The sequence below is a fragment of the Chelon labrosus genome (assembly GCF_963514085.1).
Source record: "Chelon labrosus genome assembly, chromosome: 14".
Taxonomy (NCBI): domain Eukaryota; kingdom Metazoa; phylum Chordata; class Actinopteri; order Mugiliformes; family Mugilidae; genus Chelon; species Chelon labrosus.
The window spans coordinates 28,488,744-28,507,786 of record NC_140347.1 but is presented as its reverse complement, the minus strand read 5'-3'; the positions used below and the strand labels follow the sequence as shown (position 1 = coordinate 28,507,786).

Sequence of the window (19,043 nt, the reverse complement as noted above, 5' to 3'; positions counted from 1 at the left end):
GGAAATTCTGAGGTTTACATATACATTTAAGCAGCACTACATATATGTATATGAAGTTATAATCTCTTTTTACGATCATCAAAAGATGTAAGTAAAGAGAAACATCTCTCGAAGCGTGGGAAAGTGAAAGTGGCGAGGAGGAACGGAGCAGACCTTCTTTGGTTTATGGCCAAATAGTAATGTTGTTTGTTTTTCTTAGCACGGCAGCACGCTACGCTAAGATGTTCTCGATCCTGTTTTTTGATAACATATTGGATTTGACATTTACTGCTCAACCATCTGTATACATGATCACCACAGTGAACCAATCTGTTTACTATAACACCAACATGTGTAAATCATTTCGTTTCCCGGCTGCGTGGACTGGATCTACAACATTTCTGGATTGTTTTTGGATTGTTCTGACGCCGTATTGTGACATTTACCTTGTCTCACCACATTCAGTATGCAAATGCAAGGTTTCACATAGCCGCCCACATCATTACCGCACGTTCAGGTACTTTCATCCGCAGACACTGAAGTTACATAAAAGGCAATCTCAAGTGGTTTGGTTTTTGAATTCACACTCCTCAAAGCAAAGTGCAAACATTAAATTTACGTTGATTCGACATAATGCCAGTTTGTGTGATTTGATAGGTTGTATTAATTCAACTCCCTTTGTCTTTGTTTCCTTTTGTGTCATCCTTCCTGGTCTTGATTTTGAGTATTTCATTATTTGTTGACTTCTCTCAAGGGCTGTAGTAATTTCAGTTGTTTGCATTTCAACTTTTGGTGAAAATAAAAAGTGTGTTCTCTGGTTCCTTGACTGGTTGGTCCCTAACATCTGGTTTCTATTGGCGGACCTCACAATTTCCTGAAGCTAGGGCAGACTGTTTACATCATCAAATACAAAAGCAGATCACTTTCTGAGACACATGTGTGTTTAAATCTAATTTGGAGCTAGTTAAAGACCAGTCCACACTGCTTCTATGAACTACTATGAAAAAAGGCTGTCACTTGTCTGCAAATAATGACCAGTCTGATAAAAATAATAATATATCACAGTTAACTGTCAGTGTAGTTGACAGTAAATCTGTGATTTGAGTATGACCATGTTGTTTAGTAAAAGAAATGAAGCACAAGCCATGTCAAATGTCCATAAAGATTTAATGAAAAAAACAGCAAGTACCCATTTAACAACAAAAGAAATTAAGAGAAGTTGTAAAATTTTGTGAGCCAAGCTCGTATGTACAGCATATTGCACTAGAAAAAGAACAAACATCCCCCCCGTCCTCCTCCGATCCCAACATCGCTCCAGTGTCCTGCAGAGCAGTCCCAAAGATAGCACAGCCAATGCTTTATCAAAAAAACTGCTACATCTGGACTGGGTCTCACTTCATTGGACACATGAATGTGAAATCCTTGAGACCACTCTGAAACCAAAGAAAGCAATGTGAAGACAATGTAAACTCTTGTGTGAAGCACAGGAGTCTGAAATAAGTTCTACTGTTCCTTTCACGTCTTAAAAGAGATAATGTGGTTTTTCACTCCATTAAATTACATTCAAACCCTTAGGTTACAGAATTTTTTTTTTTTTTTTAGGAATGTTGGACATGCATTTTTACTCCATTTACATTTATCGAAAAAAGCCCTTGAACTGAGAGTGACAAAGCAGACTTGGCAATATCCAAATTTAAAAATGCCACAACATTGAAAAAAAAAAGCGATCATAGAAAAGTAAAAGTCATGTTGTTGTAGTTCGTTCTTTGCCAAAATCTTCTTCTTTTTATAAAGATAGCAACAATAGCTGTGTCAAATTCATGTCTAATGTATAAAAAACACCAAATCACAGCACTTGACAGCAAAGATGAACTCTTTCTTGGATATTCAAAAACCGATTGAAAAAATTGGATATTAAAGACACTGAAGGTTGAACGTATAAGAAGAGTTTCACTTGAGTCAATGGTTGGTAACGTCAGGCTCAGATCAACCCCACGCACTGAGTGGCTGCTCAACCCATCTCATGTACAGCTAATACTGGGCACCATGGTGACTCATTCTTCCTTCAAATGTAAACCCACAGCCCTGCTAGATTGTAGAAAATAAAGCACAAAGAACCCAGACGAGCTAGGCAGATCCAGCATATTACAGATCTTAAAAAGTTTCAAGAATCTAGAGGGGAAGTTCAGCACAGGAATAGAAAAAGAGAGGCGCAAAAAACTGTATACAGATTAAAAAAACGGGGTTTTTTTTTTTTTTTACAGTGCACATTGATTGCAAACAGTCGTTTCTGATATTGAGAAGGTTTTGCATGGTGAAACTCGCCGTTCGTGCTGAGAGATGTCAAAGGTTGAGCCTGTGCCTCGTGAGCTGATCTGAGAAATCAAACTCCTTTTTTTTTTCTCCAATTACTCATATGTTGATCTCACAGAGCCCAAGTGAAACAAGAGCTGTGACCAGTGACTTTGGGTGATTATGCCAAGTGTTGGACGATGATGATGTGGCAGGTCGGTTACTCACTCACAAGGCACGTTTTGTACATATTTGATTGTCTGTTCTTCGTGTGATTTGTAAAAAGATTCACACCATTCGTGTGAGAATGCACGAGGCACATGGCTTTAGTCCAACCTCCCCACACGCAGGCTTTCAAACACACAACTGAGTGCACCTCAACAATGAGAAGAAAAGGACTGTACACACTGAGATAGCATCTATACAGTAGCACTGACCAGATATACATAAAATAAATTAGAATAAATTATCTCAAAGAAACCAAACAAAATGAAACTTGTTCTCGTAAAGCACAGGGAGTAGTTAAACATGAGAGTGTGAGGCTTTGGACAGAGGATGAGAGAATGTGTCACGACTATCTGAATTGGCTCAGCGTTCAGTGTTTGCAGGAAACAAACATTTGGTTTGGCTACTCCTGTAGTAAAAGAAGAAAGAAAACCTGACAATCTGTAACACACTTCCATGCTGACGTTGAGTGAAAATGCTTTAAAAAGCCTAATGAGACATCTTTGCTTGTCCAGCGGCGTCTACTGCATCAATGAAAGGGTAACAGTTCTGTTTGGTGTCCTCACTCAGAGGCTGATCTTAAGCGAATACAGCTCGTCTGATAGTTAACATGGTTATTAACTACTCCCTGAAGAAAACATAAAGGAGAAAAAAAACCATCAGTGTCTTCAAAAGCTCATATCATGAATCTACAACAGACTGAAATAATACATCGAATGAAGAATTTTTAACATCATATTTAAAGTCCTTGGAGACTTAACATTGAGGAACAGTGGCTGTGTTGTTTCAAAATGTTGCGCTAATGTAGCAGTCGTCACTTAAGGATGTAAAAATGTTCTCCCATACCCAGACGTGTCTGTGTGTTCATGAAAAGTTTCTGAAACTGTACACAATTTAAATGTACCACCGGCAGCTTGACTTATCTCATACGTGTATAAGCACGTCAGGTTTGAATCAGTGCTTGAGGCATTTGCACCTGGAGTAAGATAAAAATGCATATCTATAACGTAACCCCAAATATTTCTGTAACAAAGAATTTTGTGAAAAGAGGTGTGTTTCATTGCAGATACAGGCATATTATGAGAAACGTCCTTCTGTCAGTTTGATTGCAAATACAGCTGATCGTTTGTTACTGCTTCCACTGGCTTGAATATTGCTCACCCCTTCGAAATGCTGATAAATGTCGTCTCTTTCACAGACGACCCACAATGCAGCGAGGGGCAAAATAACGATTGTCAATCCAGCTAGCAAAATAAACCCTGGAAACCTCTGGAAAATGGTGATGTTTATCTAAAGGTTTTCAGCTGTCTGATTGTTCCCAGTTCCCTGATCACAACCTCACAAGTGAGATTTGTTAGACTTTGTGCTTATTTGGTTTTAAAAATGATTGCAGATTTTGCAAACAGTAAGCACACACACCAACAAACACATGATCGCAAATCATAATCAGGATTACGATGTAGGAGCTTGGAATTACTCGACTAAAATAACTTCGGTACACCTAAGTTCAAGTATACATGCTTTAAATCGACAGTGTCCGAATCTACACAGTGGGTCGTTAGGTCACCTCTAACAACACGAGTGGTACTGCAAATGGAGATGCTGATGAATGACACCGGTAAAAGACATGAGTTGATACAACGTCCATATGTCTACAGTGGAAGCTGGTAAAACAGGCATCTAAACTGACCAACAGCGCAACACCAGTGTGTTACACCACCACAATGCCACAACAACCATTTTCAAATTAGCCAGTGTGGAACAGTAAGTACAGGGCTTATTGTTTTTCAGAGAATAAATTAGAAAGGTGCCTTGAGTCCTCAAGGTTTTGAATCAGTAACTTCAGCACAGAAATGTATAAGTCCACAGTCTATCACCAAGAAAAGTGGCCTAATCTCAAAATTCATCTCAGTTTGTACTGTGGCAGGAGAGAATAAGGCATTCCCTGGACTGATGGAGGTCCTTCAAGACTTGAAATACCAAATAAAAAGAGTAGTTTACTGTACAAAATAGGTAATCTGATCAATATTTCGAAAATATCTCTTCAAACACAATGGCTTCTTCTTGGAGATGCGAAAAAAACAAAAACAAAAAAATCTCAACAAAAGAAAATTGCAATCAGTCTCCGTCCAGCGGTGACCAGTGTCTTCTTCATCTCATCTTCATACTCAGTTAGAAAGCAAAATCCAAACCCGTGTTCCATCTTACAGTGCCATCTCTTAAAAGTCCAATCCCTTGTTTCTGTTTAGAAAACAAGGGCCAGCAGGAAGTCCCTTCATCTCTGCTCTCCTCTCAGGCGGGGGACGAGAGCCTCTCTTGGAAACAGGAAGCCGAACAGGGCCATCGTTAGGCGCATCCAGACGGGCAGGTTTTGTCTCTGATGCCTCATATACTGCAAGGGGAATAAAAGAGAAGACAGATCAGTGAGAGCTGGCTGTTTAAAAGCTGAAGTCATAAACACTATGTTCATCAGTTATGAAAGTTTCTACACATGTTCTGATTTCGTCATAACAGGTTTCTGAGGGGAAGCGTTGTGAACTGTGGTAAACCCTGCGAGCTGAAACCATACGACCGAGTAGACTGGTTGTTTCCACAACATTAGTTTGTGTCTAGAAAACATGTCTGTGACACGCACACCTAAACTGCAGTGGCACTCTTTTTTCGTAAGGGGCTCTCATTGCCCAACACGAGCTGATTATAACAGCTGCTTTATTGGGCGAACATGTTGATTAAACGTCTTTCAAGAACGCATTTTAATCCCAGGATCTGACACTCTCTGTTGACTTCTGCAAACTGCATTCAAAGAATGTGCTGAACAAAAGCAGCACATGCGCATGTAAAAGTATAGTCAGCCAAATAATTATCAAAATAAAGCAAAGCAAAACTTAAGCTGCTCTGTCACTTCTATCAGGGTTGCTGACAGATGAAGGGGTTCGTGCCGCCTCCTGAAATCTCCCGTCTCCGCCGCCTCATCTCTGAACCTGCACAGCTCCCACTGGCTTTCTGAACAGCCGTACTCAGATATTGCAGCCTGTTGCATAAGCATTCCTCTTAACAATCTTTTCCTCTGCTCTCTTTATCAAGGTCTCTACCAGCCTAGCTATCAGAGTCCGCCACAGGCTATTTGATGCAGAACAAGCAGACTGAACTGAACTGAACCAGCACCACTAAATGTAACCCTAATTGTCCTTAATTGCCTTAATTCTACACTGCTGAGCATAGTTAAACAGTACCCTGGTGTTCCACATGAAGACTGTCTTTCTCAACTGTGTGTAGCGGAGAATAGTGTGCGTTTTGTTTGCCCTTTTTGGATTATTATTTCATTTATTGCACACTAAATGATAAAGAAAGTTCCCTCTGTGTCCTCTTTTGTCCCAGAAATAATGTATTAACATATTATAAGCCACAGAAACAGCCAAAAGTGATGGACAAGTCTCAAACCCCAAATTCAGTTTTCCTCATATAAACAAAAACCCACACATTAGCCGACATTGGCAACTTCTGCTTGGAGAAATAGTCTAACAATAGCAGCAGAGACAACACAGAGAAGTGATTGGATATCATAAAGGATCACTTGAGACATTATTCCTAAAACAGCAGTATCAGATCCTGCAGGATGAAACCAACCAGAGCGCAGACAGCAGACAAAAAAAAGTCTCTTATCTCTCTGTTGCAGAGTTACACACACAAACCAAAACACACACAAAGACACACACGCTGAGGCAGGCAGCGGGACAACTGAGGTATTGTGGGTAGCCGTCATGTTACTGGCTGTGTCTATAAGTGTGTGAGTCAGACTCTATTTTTAGCCGAGCATATAAACAGCCGGCCAAGTCTACCCAGACACAGACATGCTGTTCACTCCTGTTTGTGATAATTAACATCGATCTCACCTGCTCTTCCTCTTTTTTTATTTCATCGGTATAACTCTAACTTTGTTTTCATTTTTTCTTTCACTCTCTCTTCTTCTTTAACTCTCCTTCTCTATTAATCAAGAGCTTTTCAAAACATACCAACACAGATCCCCATGGCAAAACAGCCGCAGCAGCAGATAAGAAACTTTCCTGTCCCGGTATATTTGTACTTATTAACTAACTTCATGTGACTAATGAAAACACTGAGTCAGAACAGTGACTGCTTTACAAACATTGATGCACAATTAAGTGCTTATCATGAGCTACACACGCCATGTGTGCTTAGCTTTTTCGCTGAGGAGCTCTGCAAACAGTAGGCCTCTACCTTAAGTACCCTTTATTGTTAAAACCTTCACAACTCCCAAACTGCTCAAGCTTCACAAGATGTATTCAATAAAAATAATTCATTTCATTTAGAGGAAAAAAGTGCCCTTTCAAAAGACAAAGTTGAGATGTGGCTGTGTGGAAACTAAGAATTAACTGAGAACAGAGACTTAAGTTGTATACATATTGTGTTTGTTAGCGTTCTTTGATGAGGACACAGACTCCCGACTTATTAATGATTTACAGTTTTTTTGTTCTGCCTTCGATGTAGCCAAGAAAGTAGTTAAATCAAAGTACAGGCTATTTTTAGCCCACATGGGTTGCAGTTTTTTCACTTGCCAAACGGATCAGTCCCTTTCTTCCCAAGGGTGAGCCACAAATTGGCACAAGGAATTTATGATTTTTGTATCTAATGGAGAGGTGACATGTACTTAAAACTCACAAACTCAAGTACACAAAGTTCTAGCAGCTCCTTAAACTCAGTGCCCCTTGCTGCTGACATGTCCCAGTGACAGCAGCCAAATAGAGCATTTAGGCATTATCCACTTCTTCACTTTGACACTTGAAAGCGTGTATAAACTCTAGAGCTAGGCTAGGTGTTTGAAGTGGGAGGTTATCACGGATTTGCTTCACTGGCTGGGAGCGAAGCTTACCAGTTCAACGTGATCCTGGTGGAACTTGTCTCCAATCTCCCGGAGTTTGCGCCCGATTTGCACCTCAACGCTCTCACCAGCCTGCTCCCCGGGCCTCTCTGCCATCCTGTCATTTCCTTCTCCTCTGCCCTCTTCCTCTTCCTCTTCACTTTGCCTTTCTCCCCGGTCCTCCATGGGCTCAAACTGAGCGGGAAAATGCGAGCGCAATCCAGCGTTGCCTAAAAGGAAAACATCAAGCCTCTTAAAACTTGAGCCGTTGTTGTTGCTGTGTTTCTAAAATGCTAAGACGTTACTGTCAGTGCAAGTGCCAATGTGAATACACGGCTAAAAGATATCAGTAATATCAGCAGTGTTTTTCAGTAGTTTGCAGTTTCAGTTCAGTAAAGCCGCTAATGTTTTGCTTTTTGAAGTTAGACTAGACAGTGAAAACCCTCAGGAAGTGCAGACAGCCTTATGATAAGCTCACATATCTTGTTTACTATTAAGGACCTCGAGCACAACTGTGTCTGACTAGCGTAATCAAATATACAGTATAAATATGCTGTCATAATGGTCTGAAACCAAACAGGTTTTATCAGATCTCCGCGTGAATGGACAAATTACAAGGTAAGCATTACAACTGAAGAATCAGCAAACAAAAAGGAGGGAGAGTGTCGATGAGTGGAAAACTCAAACAACTTATTAGGTTAACAAGATCCTCAGTGAACTGCCGCTCTTTAGTAGTCCGTGTCACTGAGTTTACTCACTGCCTCTAGCATGCGCTTCTGCAGTCATGCCACTTGGAGGAAAACAATTATTTTTATGTTATCATGTGTGCAGAATGCCCTAGTATTGTGCCTCACAGAGGACCATAATATCTCTAAGAAACTCAGTGCCCTGGACTGTGCTCGGTGAGGGCAGATGGCACCAAGCCAACAGCATGACATCCATTACTGGTTAGATTACAATGAGTGACAAGGTAATAACAGTCAGCGGTGTTTATGTATTGATGGCTTTAAACCAAGAACAATAGGTGGCTCTCACACACTGATACTGAGTCAACAAACAACATTCTACTTCAACAGCCGTTCAATTCAATTAGCGTGATGTCACACTGATTTGATTAGACATGGGAAAAGACTATTGGATTAAAAGTGATGGACATATTAGTGTTGGTATGCACCTTTATGCGTGTATGAAATTATTGTTGTCCGTTTTAATTTTTTTTAAAAGTTCCCATGTAAAATTCCCAAAAATCTAGATGGAATGCGTTTAAGATTAATCAGATTTAGGTTAATAACATATTCATAGAGTGTTATGTAGAAAAGATAATTGTAATACTACTTGGAAAACTGACAGATTCATAGAATTGCATGTTTGTTTTGTTCTTAGCATGCGTATTTTACTACGTAGTGATCTCACGGCTATGTCATTTAAAACAGAATTCAATTTGTCTAATAGTTAACAAAAAAAGAAACATTAGCCTCTTGCTCTAAATAGTTTTAATCTTTTGGATCTCTACTAGATGAAGGCAATGACTAACAGTGATAATTTGCAGTGCATATACATCATTCAATGCTGTCCACTCAGTTTCGAAAAGCTTAAGCCCACATGACCTCAGCTGGCTCATCCCTCCTTACCGTGAAAAGGTATGCGAGGTTGCCGGTGTAAGCTGCAGGGCAGCGTGTTGACGCTGTTGTTGTTGTGCCTCTGCGACGTGGACACGGCAGCAGTGACGGCAGCAAGGGCCTGTCCGGCTGCAATCTGTGTGGCTCGCTCTTCGTATTTGACGTCCCTAAAGGGCGTTCCCCAGGGCTGCGAGATGGGCCGTGACATGTCCTCCTCCTCATCATCCATCCGACGCCTCAGCGGTAAACTCCCTGGAGAAGTGAAGAGGACACGAGATGGAAACTTTAGAATGACATGACAAGTATTTCAAGCTTTTTGTTAGTGTGATTATAAAATATATTTGTGGGCCTGTGCTAACTGATTGCCATGATTTTATGAGCCCTAACTTGCAGGTAATTTGGGTGTGATTGGCCTTAAAACAAAAAACAAAGTGCGAAATATCATCCCGTTATCAGTGGAAACTTTGCCCAGTGGCATATGAAAAATTACCTCACCCTACCTGCAATAAATCATTAGTCATTATAATGCTCAGTAAGAGGCTTATGTTCCATGCCGTTATACTGAAATAAAACAAGGAGGGGTGGATTGTCTCGCAGATGATGGATAAGAGGGATTGTTATATTTAAATGTGAAGAAAGAGATCAGATGTAACTAAAGAATAATGTCAATTTTTTTCTATATAGTGGTGAGCAGCGACAGGAGTCAAATGTGTGTAAACACTCTGTGTATTGGGCCCAGTCGGCATCTAAAAATGCCATGCCAGATCTGCTACCTCCCCACAGCAGATTTGGCCAGGCCTTTCTGATAATGTGCCAAACTGTAATGGAGTGCCAAGAGATCCACCAGATTAGTCCTTTTCCCTCAGAATTACCTTAATCTGACACACAGAGCACAGTCAGGAGATTAGGTTCTGCTGCTAAACTCTAAGACCTACGCTCGTAGTTCCCTCTCTCTCAACCACACAATGATTGGACAGCTGTCGGTCAAGGCTATAAACCTGCAAACACACAACAGTGTGTATGAGTGAAACCTCAGTGAAACCAAAGTTGTGGCGAGACTGTCATGCGGCACCCGTTTCATGAGGGAGATAACGAGTTTCACTCCATCCTCAACTGAGCCTCCTGAGAGCAAACACTCACTCTCTCTTCCTTGTTGGCTACGTGCCTGTCTGAACTACTGTTACATCATTTTGACGAAGGTGCCTGTCTATTCCCTTTGTTGTGTAATTGGAGACAAACTGGCTGGGTTGTCAAATGTAAAAGTTGAAACTGGACACACTGGTATTGTGTTTACTGAGTGAGGCAGCCCAAGTCATGTATCTGTTTGTGAAAGTGCATGATGTCATGTCATACGAAATCAAACGAGGAAGGTAGCTCGTGAGCAGCTGTGGAAAAACACTGCAACTACCACGTTAGCTTAGCATGGCTCACTTTATTACTGTAAAATATATATCTACGTATCAGATTTATTTGCAAAAAATATATAATTAATGATCTACACATCTTTTATTCTCCATTCTTCCCAGGGCGTCTAAGAGATAAATTAGTCAACTGAATGCTAATTAATGGCGCATTACTGAAATCCCAAACACATGTGTATCAGCCTCTCCAGTTAATGTTATACAAGCAGTAAGGGCATCTCTGCAACTATGCAGCAAGTTTCAGTGATATCAGATGTGCGCCAATGGCATTGCAAGCCTTGTCTTGAATTTCTACTGGCAGTCCACAGAGGACTGGCAACATTACCATAGTGTCAGACACATAAAAAACAAACATAGACAGGGACATACACACACACACACACACACACACACACACACACACACACACACACTGCCTGGGGCTGCAGGGAGGCCTGGCAGCCACCACAATGTTGGTCAGAGGCTCAAAGCTCCAACAGAAAGTGGCTCCCTCTGCTGTACCATCTGTGCATGGGCTCTCCTCCATGCAAAGCTTGGGTAGGCAGGAGTAGGCTGGGGCAGCACACAAACTCACACACATACATACATACATACATACACGGTGACCTCAGCTGCTTTTTCACCTACTGCTTTCATGTAAATAGGAACACATATCCTACGGACATCAGTGAAAAAGAGACATGCTCCAAAAAAAAAAAAAAAAAACACAAAAAAACACAAAAAAAAACACAAAACAAAACATGAACGCTGCTTTCATGAGCTATTATCGCAAAATGTTTTCCATTTAAATACTGAGTTGTGTTATTACTGTTTTTGTGCCCAAACAATATAAACCTGTACAACTATGAATCATAAAACATACAAAAATGAATAACAGACATCCAGATGAAGAGCATCAGATGGTTCATATGGGGTCTCCGGAGCGCCACCACACCACCGACGGGCTGCGCTTTTATCCGCACCAGGAGCACAACATCCCGGGCGTAAACACGCCGAGCAGCCCGCCCGGTCATCACAGTCGACACAATATCGCTGAACACAGCAAACCCTGCAGGACACACATCTTCCAATAAAGAAACAGGATGCTGACACATGGCGCTAAACCATAATAATAACCACCAGAGCTAAAGTTACGAGTTTAAACTATATCAAAATTCTCCCTGACTAATGTTTGTTTGATATATAAAATACCAAGCAAGGCTATTTTTTAACCGACGAAAAACTATTAGCATTAGTAGCATAGTGTTTAGTTATCGCTTGGTTCCCATTATTTTACACTTTCTCCTCACTTAGCCCGACAACAACTCCTTCCTCACAACAAACATACGAGCATATGCCCTGTCCATTCAACGTTGATATCGGTTAATATGGAAAATTTACATAGACATACATATATATTTTAGTTTTTGTCGTAGTTCTTCCGTTTTGAACTAATTTACATGTGAATTCATTGCAATGAAAAATAGCTGCACACCAATGGTCGTGTGTCAAACACCGGGCAACAACATCAGCCGGGAAACGAGAGAGGAGATGAATCTCACCAGTCAGTGTCCACCTCGTCCATCGAAACAAGAGAAGGAAGTCGAGCCAATACGTAAAAACCAAAAAACCAAAAAACACAACAGGACAGCGACACATCTACAAATGCTCTCCGCCATATGCCAGTCTCCTGGTAAGTCCGCTCACCCCCCGTCTGTGCCCGGGCATGCCCGAGCTTCCTGCACCATTTGTTGATAAACTTCCCACAAACCGAAAAGGCACGCGACGTCGTACCGCGAGCCCTTTAAATGTGAATGGCCGACTGTTGGTACACTCACCGCCAGCGAACGCGTTTTCCGTTGTGATCGGTGGTATCTTGACAACTTGCTGTTACCTTGTTTCCAGCGGATCGTGGCGACGAGACTCGTATCCCTCTTTGCATTACAACTACTCATGGATGTTTGCTGAGTAGAGCAGGGTTTATTTTTTTTTTTCCCTCTGTGTCAAAATGGTCCGCCCTTACGGTTCGGACCGCCCCTTCCTGATACTGTGAAAGTAACAGAGTCAGCCTCTCAGTTGTTATGAAGCCTAAATACAACACATTAAAGGGATATCAAATTATTGCTATGGAAGTCGCTTTATGTGTGTATTTTGGCAAGTCAAGACAGCACACTATAAAAAAATACAATTCATGCGTTGAAAATGTTAATGTCTTTAAAAGAACATAATAAGACAAACGCACTAGAAGTACCAGAAATAAAAACATTTAATGCAAAATGACGCCACATGTGAGTCACATTATACTATAATTGTCTTTTTTTATACAGATAATCAATATAAATGTTTATTTATCTGATTGGTGGTTGAATTTATAACATAAGCTCATTTTATGTTTTGCATAATGCAAAATCTTAGCAGCCTAACTGTCAGCTGGTAGAGTAAGGGAAAAGGCAAAATCTTCTCTCATTTTCCTTTTGGTTGCCTGTGCCTAGATTTTTTAGCATTTAAAGTAATCATTTTAACAGCGATTATTGATTTGATTCGTCTGTGCATAGCATGTCGAGCTCATGCTGTATTGTTGTTAAGGAAGGAGAAAAAAAAAATAAGGCGTGTGGCCCTTTAAGGGAACAGTCCTCCTCACCAACCATAAGCTGGTGATGTGCGTCGGACCAATCCGATGGTTTGTTTTGGTCCCGCCTTCTGTTTCGTGTATCTTGACACGTGGAGGGGGAAAAACACAAACCCAGATAAGTCATGACTGCTTTCAGCACGCAGCTCAGCTGATTGGGAGCTGCCGCTAGATAGAGTGGATGCACCCACCCAATTGCTGGGGTCGATATGATGATGGGTTGTGTACTGCCAAGGCAACAAATAGATTGACAAATGTTCTTGTCACACATAGCTGACAATGAAATAGATTATCAAAGGTAAATGTTAATTGTATATTATTGTTATTTTCCCATTATCTATTATGTTTATTTTAGTGCATGGATGATGTCCAACATGTGTCATGCATAAAGAAGTATTTTAAAGAAGCATAACCATTTTAAAATAATCTACAACTTTATACATATTATATGTATCATCTCTGCACTGCAGTTAAAATGGACTTCAGTTTTACAAAACAAACATATCATAACATGAGTTAACATAAGCTACCAAAACATTACATATCATGCCATAACATATCTTAATATAAGTAAACATAAGTTAACATAGGCTGCCATAGCATAAAGCGACATAAGCAAGCATAGGCTAACGTAACATAAGCTAATATAGGGCAATAAGATAAAGATGAGATAAAATTAGATAAGATAAGATACTTTTGACTGACATAGGGATACCATAACTTTATAACATTACAAAAATAATATAAAATGACTTATAATAAGCTAACTTAGTATAAGCTATCACAGGCTGCCATAACACAACACAACAGCATTCAAATGTCCTTGTTGACTTGACAACAATGTATCAATATAAGCATAGAGCCATTCTCAGTTCAATCCCCTAGGGCACCAATGGTGTCCTCCTCTGATAGATGCACAGTGACACTGGCATAAACACCAGCCATGTCTGTGTTGACCCTCATAGCAGTGAGGGGGCGTGCCCACGCACTGCATCAGAATAGAAGAGAATGTCTTTATTTGTCATTGTGGTACAACGAAATTAAGGTGGCCTGAGGTCCCCTTTTAGGTGCAGTAAAAAAATAAAATAAAAATAAAAATAATAAATAAGGTGAGGAATGTAAGGGAAACTAGAATAAAAAAGAATATGTACAAAACTATAAGGCTATGGACACTGGCGTGACATAACAACTGTTATTGCACTTGTTGATAGAACAATCACTCAAAAGAGGAAGAAAAAAAAGTGAAATCAAGCTTGATCTGTAAAAAAAAAAAAACACGGGGGTTACCGAGTGCAAACCAGCCAAGAAAAGAGAGTGAGACTATTTGATCCCTCTTGTGAGTCAGATTTTCCCCAAGGGACAATTTCCGGATGAGAGCAGATGCTGTTGCTTTTGCATGGAGCGCTGGTCAACCCGTGAACAATGTTGTGTTTTCACACTGCCCCGCTCCTTTGTTGTACTGCTGGTAAAGTGTGATTTTCTCAACTTCTCACAAAAATTCCCATGCACAGTTTATTGGCAGCCTAGCAAACAACCCCTGCTCAGCCCCGTTTAAGCTGCTGTGCTGCTACCAACCCCCCATCCACAGCAACCCCCTTTCCTCCAATCCTGCAGTGAAGGGGACCCCACCCAAAATTGGGAAGAAGAGATCAGATGGGTGGAGGTTTTCTTTCTTTCTTTCTTTCGCTCTCTCTCTCTCTCTCTCTCTCTCTCTCTCTCTCTCTCTCTCTCTCTCTCTCTCTCCATCTATCTCGCTGTCTCTCTTTCTCTCTTTGTGTTTGTGTGTATGTTTTTATTTCCCAATAAAGCCCATCAGTTGTCAGTCAAAAGCAGATTGCATGCATCCAGAAGCCCACCTCCCTAGTGTCACCAGCTTGACTGCGTGCCAAATGTCAAATCTCTAAAAACTTAACAAGTGGCTTTCAAGTTGCAATGTCAAGAAGGTGTTTAGCAAATAAATCATTTTGCAAGAATAAAAACAGAAAGCTAAAAAAAAAAATTCAAAAAATCAGAAACTGAAAAGTGTAAAAATATCAGTTTTGTTAAAATTAATTAGTCCACCGTGTGCTGGATTTGAAAACCAAAGAAATGAAGAAAAAAAAATTGTATTGCCCCTAAGCATTTCATCACTTTTTTCCTCTCCCTGAGCTCACTTTATCAATAACTAATTAGTGTTCCCAAACAATAGCTCCAAGAACTTGCATTTCATTCTGTTATCTCATTGCCAATGCACTCTTGGGTATACAGTAGTTTATCATCAGTAAAACTGTGGTTTTGGTAGGGTATTGTTGTTTTTGTAACACAGAGCTGTTAACCACATTTGTGTTGCAAATCAGACATTTTTTTCCCCTCTGTTTATTTTTTGTTAGAGAACATAACATGATGCGCTGTCAGCACAAGAGATCCAGAAACACGAACACCATGTATTGTGCAATCTCATCCACAGTTTTAAGTCATTTTACTTTTAAGTGTGTCGCCTCGGCCCCTTTGAAGAGGGAAACAGCCTCTTTGATGGCACTGAACTCAGAACTTGTCATCTAAACTGAAACTTCCAGTGCCTCTAATGTGTCAGGTGCAGTGGCAGACAACGCGTCCCGGCCCATTTTTGTCTGAGCAATTTTTGCCGACGAGGGAGTCAAAAATTCTCCACTGTGAGTTATTTCTGACTACGTGCTGCCTGCAGAGGTGATAAGCCCCTGGATGCTGAAAAATTTTCAGAGTTCACTGCATAATGATGCAATTTACTTTGTGGCTTTTTCCCTAATAGTACCTGACACCCAGACGCTTTGTCTTCTAGCTTCAATCCGTTCCGCACCCAAACAACTCCGTCATTGCTTATACAGGATTCACTTTCAAATCACAATTTTACGGTTTCGATCCCCTTGCCATTTAATTATCTACCTAAATCCCTGGTTTGAGAGGATGTTTTTTTACATAAATTGCTTGCGAAATTACGTGTCAGAAATGCCAAGTTTTTATCTGTTATTGGAAAGCTCTGTCCACCTCTGCCACCTCCTCCCTCTGCCTATTCTGTCAACACCTCTTGATTTTAACCACAGGTACAGCAGGGGCTCAGCGAATGTACACAGCTCTCGCAGGGTTCATCCAAAGGTAACACATTTGAAGCCCAGACTCACCCGAGGGAAACGCTTCCCTTACAATTATGTGCATTTTGACACCACTTTCATGTGACGAATTAAATGTAATCCTACACACGAGGAATACCGGGCATGTTTTGGAAAGGGTTGTATGGAAATGAATTGCCGCATTGTGTCTTTCAATTTGTCTTCACGTTTCCAGCTGCGATGGCAAGTTGCAGTAAATGAACACCTAATGATTACTGAGCAGCGGCGGCAGCTCAGGTGGTAAACAAGCCATTTGTCAGGCTGAGTGGCAGCGTGATGACACCTGTGCAACATCCAGAACAATTCCTAGATCCAATTTGCAGGTGTCGTTGCACTGGTGTATAGCTGTAGATTATTGCTGTCACGTTGTTATCGTTTGATGCAGCCAGGCCATACCACTCTGTGTCTTGAAATCCATCATTATTTTACATGCAATTTGTTCTGAATCGATTGTATGAGAAACAACACACACTTATCACAAAGGTCCAAATAATTTATCCGAGAGTAGGGGGTCAGAGGCAGCTAGACTTGTTTCTGGTTTCCAGCACTCAGTCAAGTGGTTCCAACAGTTCATTAGTTAGAACTGATTAACATTATTTAATCACCACCCAAGAAACTGCCGGCTACTGATAGAGTGATAATAGAAAGTTTTTTGAATTGCACATGACTAAGTGGCCTTGAGCAAATGGCCAGAGTTTCATGCGCAGCATTGTAAAGAAATACATGTAATTAATTTTTTGGAGTACTCAGGATTTTAATAATTCTGTCCGTCAAATCAAGTTGTTAGGAAGACAAAAAGCTCACCAGAGTAATTACTGAGAACAGAAATAAAGCAACAGCAGCAAAGACGTGACAGAGCGTTTAGTCAGATAAGCTGTAACAGCCTCTCATTGTACAGAAAACCTGAGCAACCACATTAAGTGCAGTAAATCCAGGTTGAACCAGGAAGCCAGCCAAACTGTGATAACCGTTATAAACCATTTGGATATTAACGTTATCATTTAATTGAGGTGTTTTGGGGTTAGGGTTAGGGTTAGAGATAATGTTGAGGGTTAGGGTTAGTCCAAAAAAGTTAGGCTAACCTGCAGGTTTCTTCAAAACATACTATATACACAGATCAGGCATAACATTATGACTACCTTCCTAATACTGTGCAGGTCTCCCTTGTGCCTCCAAAACAGTTGTGACTCATCAGAGAATGGACATGGGCCTTCTGAGGGTGTCCTGTGGTGTCTGGCAACAGAATGTTGTTAGTGGGGGCCTTTGGGTCCTATGGGTTGAGGGGAGGGGCCTCTGTGGATCATCCCGCAGATACTTGATCAGTTTGGGATCTAGTGAATTTGGAGGCCAGGTCAACACCTTGTGCTGTTCTTCATGTTTTTTTGAGTTGTTCCTAAAGCGTTTTGTGTGAATGTGTCTGTGTCAGGCTGCATCCTGCTGGGGATGGCTGCTGCCATCAAGGAGTGTCATTGCTATGGGGTGGGGGTGCCTGATCTGGTCTAGATGGGTGCTACATGTCTAAGTAACATCCACATGAATGCCAAAAGTTTCCCAGCAGAACATTGCATTGTCACAAGATGTTATTTACTTCACCTGTCAGTGTTCATAATGTTATGCCTGTACTGTACACATATATGTATGTGCAGAGGGTAGAATGTCCTTTCTATCTATTTTCTATATCATTGAATTCTGTATAAATAGCATGCCACCTCAGATTTATTTTGCAAATCATGACAATGCGTGTTAACTTGCACGGAGAATCATTAGGGTTAGATCTCAGGGCTAGGGTCCACGGTCCTTCATCAACAGTACACAACATAAAATACAATGCTAAAACAACAAAATGTGTTGGCATGTTACTCATGCTCAACCATTTCCTCATGTGGCAAAACTGAAAGCTGGGGTCAAGGAGGTGGTCAGGCTGTAAGGAAAAGTAGGGCAACAGTGCATCAAACTATTAGTATGGGAGACTGAGTCCAATTTTTGACGAAAACCTGCACTGCACATTCATTCAGTAGTTGCCATTTCTTTCATATGTAACCTTTTTTTTTTTGCTGTCTAACCCTAACCATGCTTGCTTGCCATGACCACAACACTGTTATTTAAAGAAGGTACAGTAGGAAGGGAGAAACATAGTCAGTATTTTCAAACATGAACATGTCCTTCTGAAGTTGCTACACCCTTTTTGGTTGTTGATTGGACGGAGAATGAAGTGGATGCACAGAGGTCGACTGTCTATTCACTTGCTGCCCTCCACTTCATTTCTTGTGACTTTGTGTGCACTCAAGCAGCAATAAAAGGATTTCGGGAAGGCCATGTCACATGTGACATACTGCTTCCCTAAGTTGACGGAGGAGTTCAGGGGGGTGGGGGAGATAACGTGCTGGTGAAAGATACGTCTGAGTTGGTTTTTTCTTTTAGGGTGGGGCAGTTCATGCAATTCTGCAAATCCCTTGGCCTTGTTACCCTGCAATGCTGGCATGTTTGACAAAAGTTCAGGTGCTGCAGTATGAGCTGTACAGCAGCATGTGCTTCTGCAGTTCTTCATCTCTGCTTTTATACACATCCTCTTCAGAGATGTCACACAGTTTTCTAAATACTCCATTGGCTGCTCAAGTGTTGGTAGGTAGCGGATTAAAAAAAAAGAAAGCAACGCTAAATCATTGAAGGAAGGAGACATGGATGGAAATAGAGTTGGAGTTGCTCTTGTTTCTACGGTAACTGTCGACGGGGAGGTACCAGGGATGAAAGTGGAGAGAAAACAAACCTCCCCGCTCCGATGGCAACAGCACAGCAATTGGTTCTCGTTTCCTGCGAGGACAGGAAGAAAAAAAAAACATAACAAGGTCCCCTAGTAGCCCAGGAGACACAGTTCGATGTTGCATCAGAAAGCAA

At 41.0% G+C, this 19,043-nt stretch overlaps 1 protein-coding gene across 1 annotated transcript; it reads right to left on the bottom strand.

The window, feature by feature from the left end:
• Positions 1 to 254: 254 nt before the first annotated feature.
• Positions 255 to 12,629, bottom strand: LOC311499222 (uncharacterized protein). The gene is made up of 4 exons (XM_084560119.1): positions 12,233 to 12,629; positions 9,007 to 9,246; positions 7,388 to 7,605; positions 255 to 4,888 (listed from the first exon to the last, which is right to left on the bottom strand). Exons 2-4 carry the CDS (start codon positions 9,221 to 9,223, stop codon positions 4,772 to 4,774), a joined length of 552 nt encoding a protein of 183 aa, XP_084416245.1. The 5' UTR covers positions 9,224 to 9,246; positions 12,233 to 12,629; the 3' UTR covers positions 255 to 4,771.
• Positions 12,630 to 19,043: the final 6,414 nt, after the last annotated feature.

Coding starts and splice junctions, on each gene's coding strand:
- LOC311499222 (XM_084560119.1), bottom strand. CDS start 9,223: ATGGATGATGAGGAGGAGGACATGTCACGGCCCATCTCGCAGCCCTGG. Junction 7,606..9,006: donor ACCTCGCATACCTTTTCACG/GTAAGGAGGGAT, acceptor TTTTCCTTTTAG/GCAACGCTGGATTGCGCTCG. Junction 4,889..7,387: donor ACCAGGATCACGTTGAACTG/GTAAGCTTCGCT, acceptor TTCCCCTTGCAG/TATATGAGGCATCAGAGACA.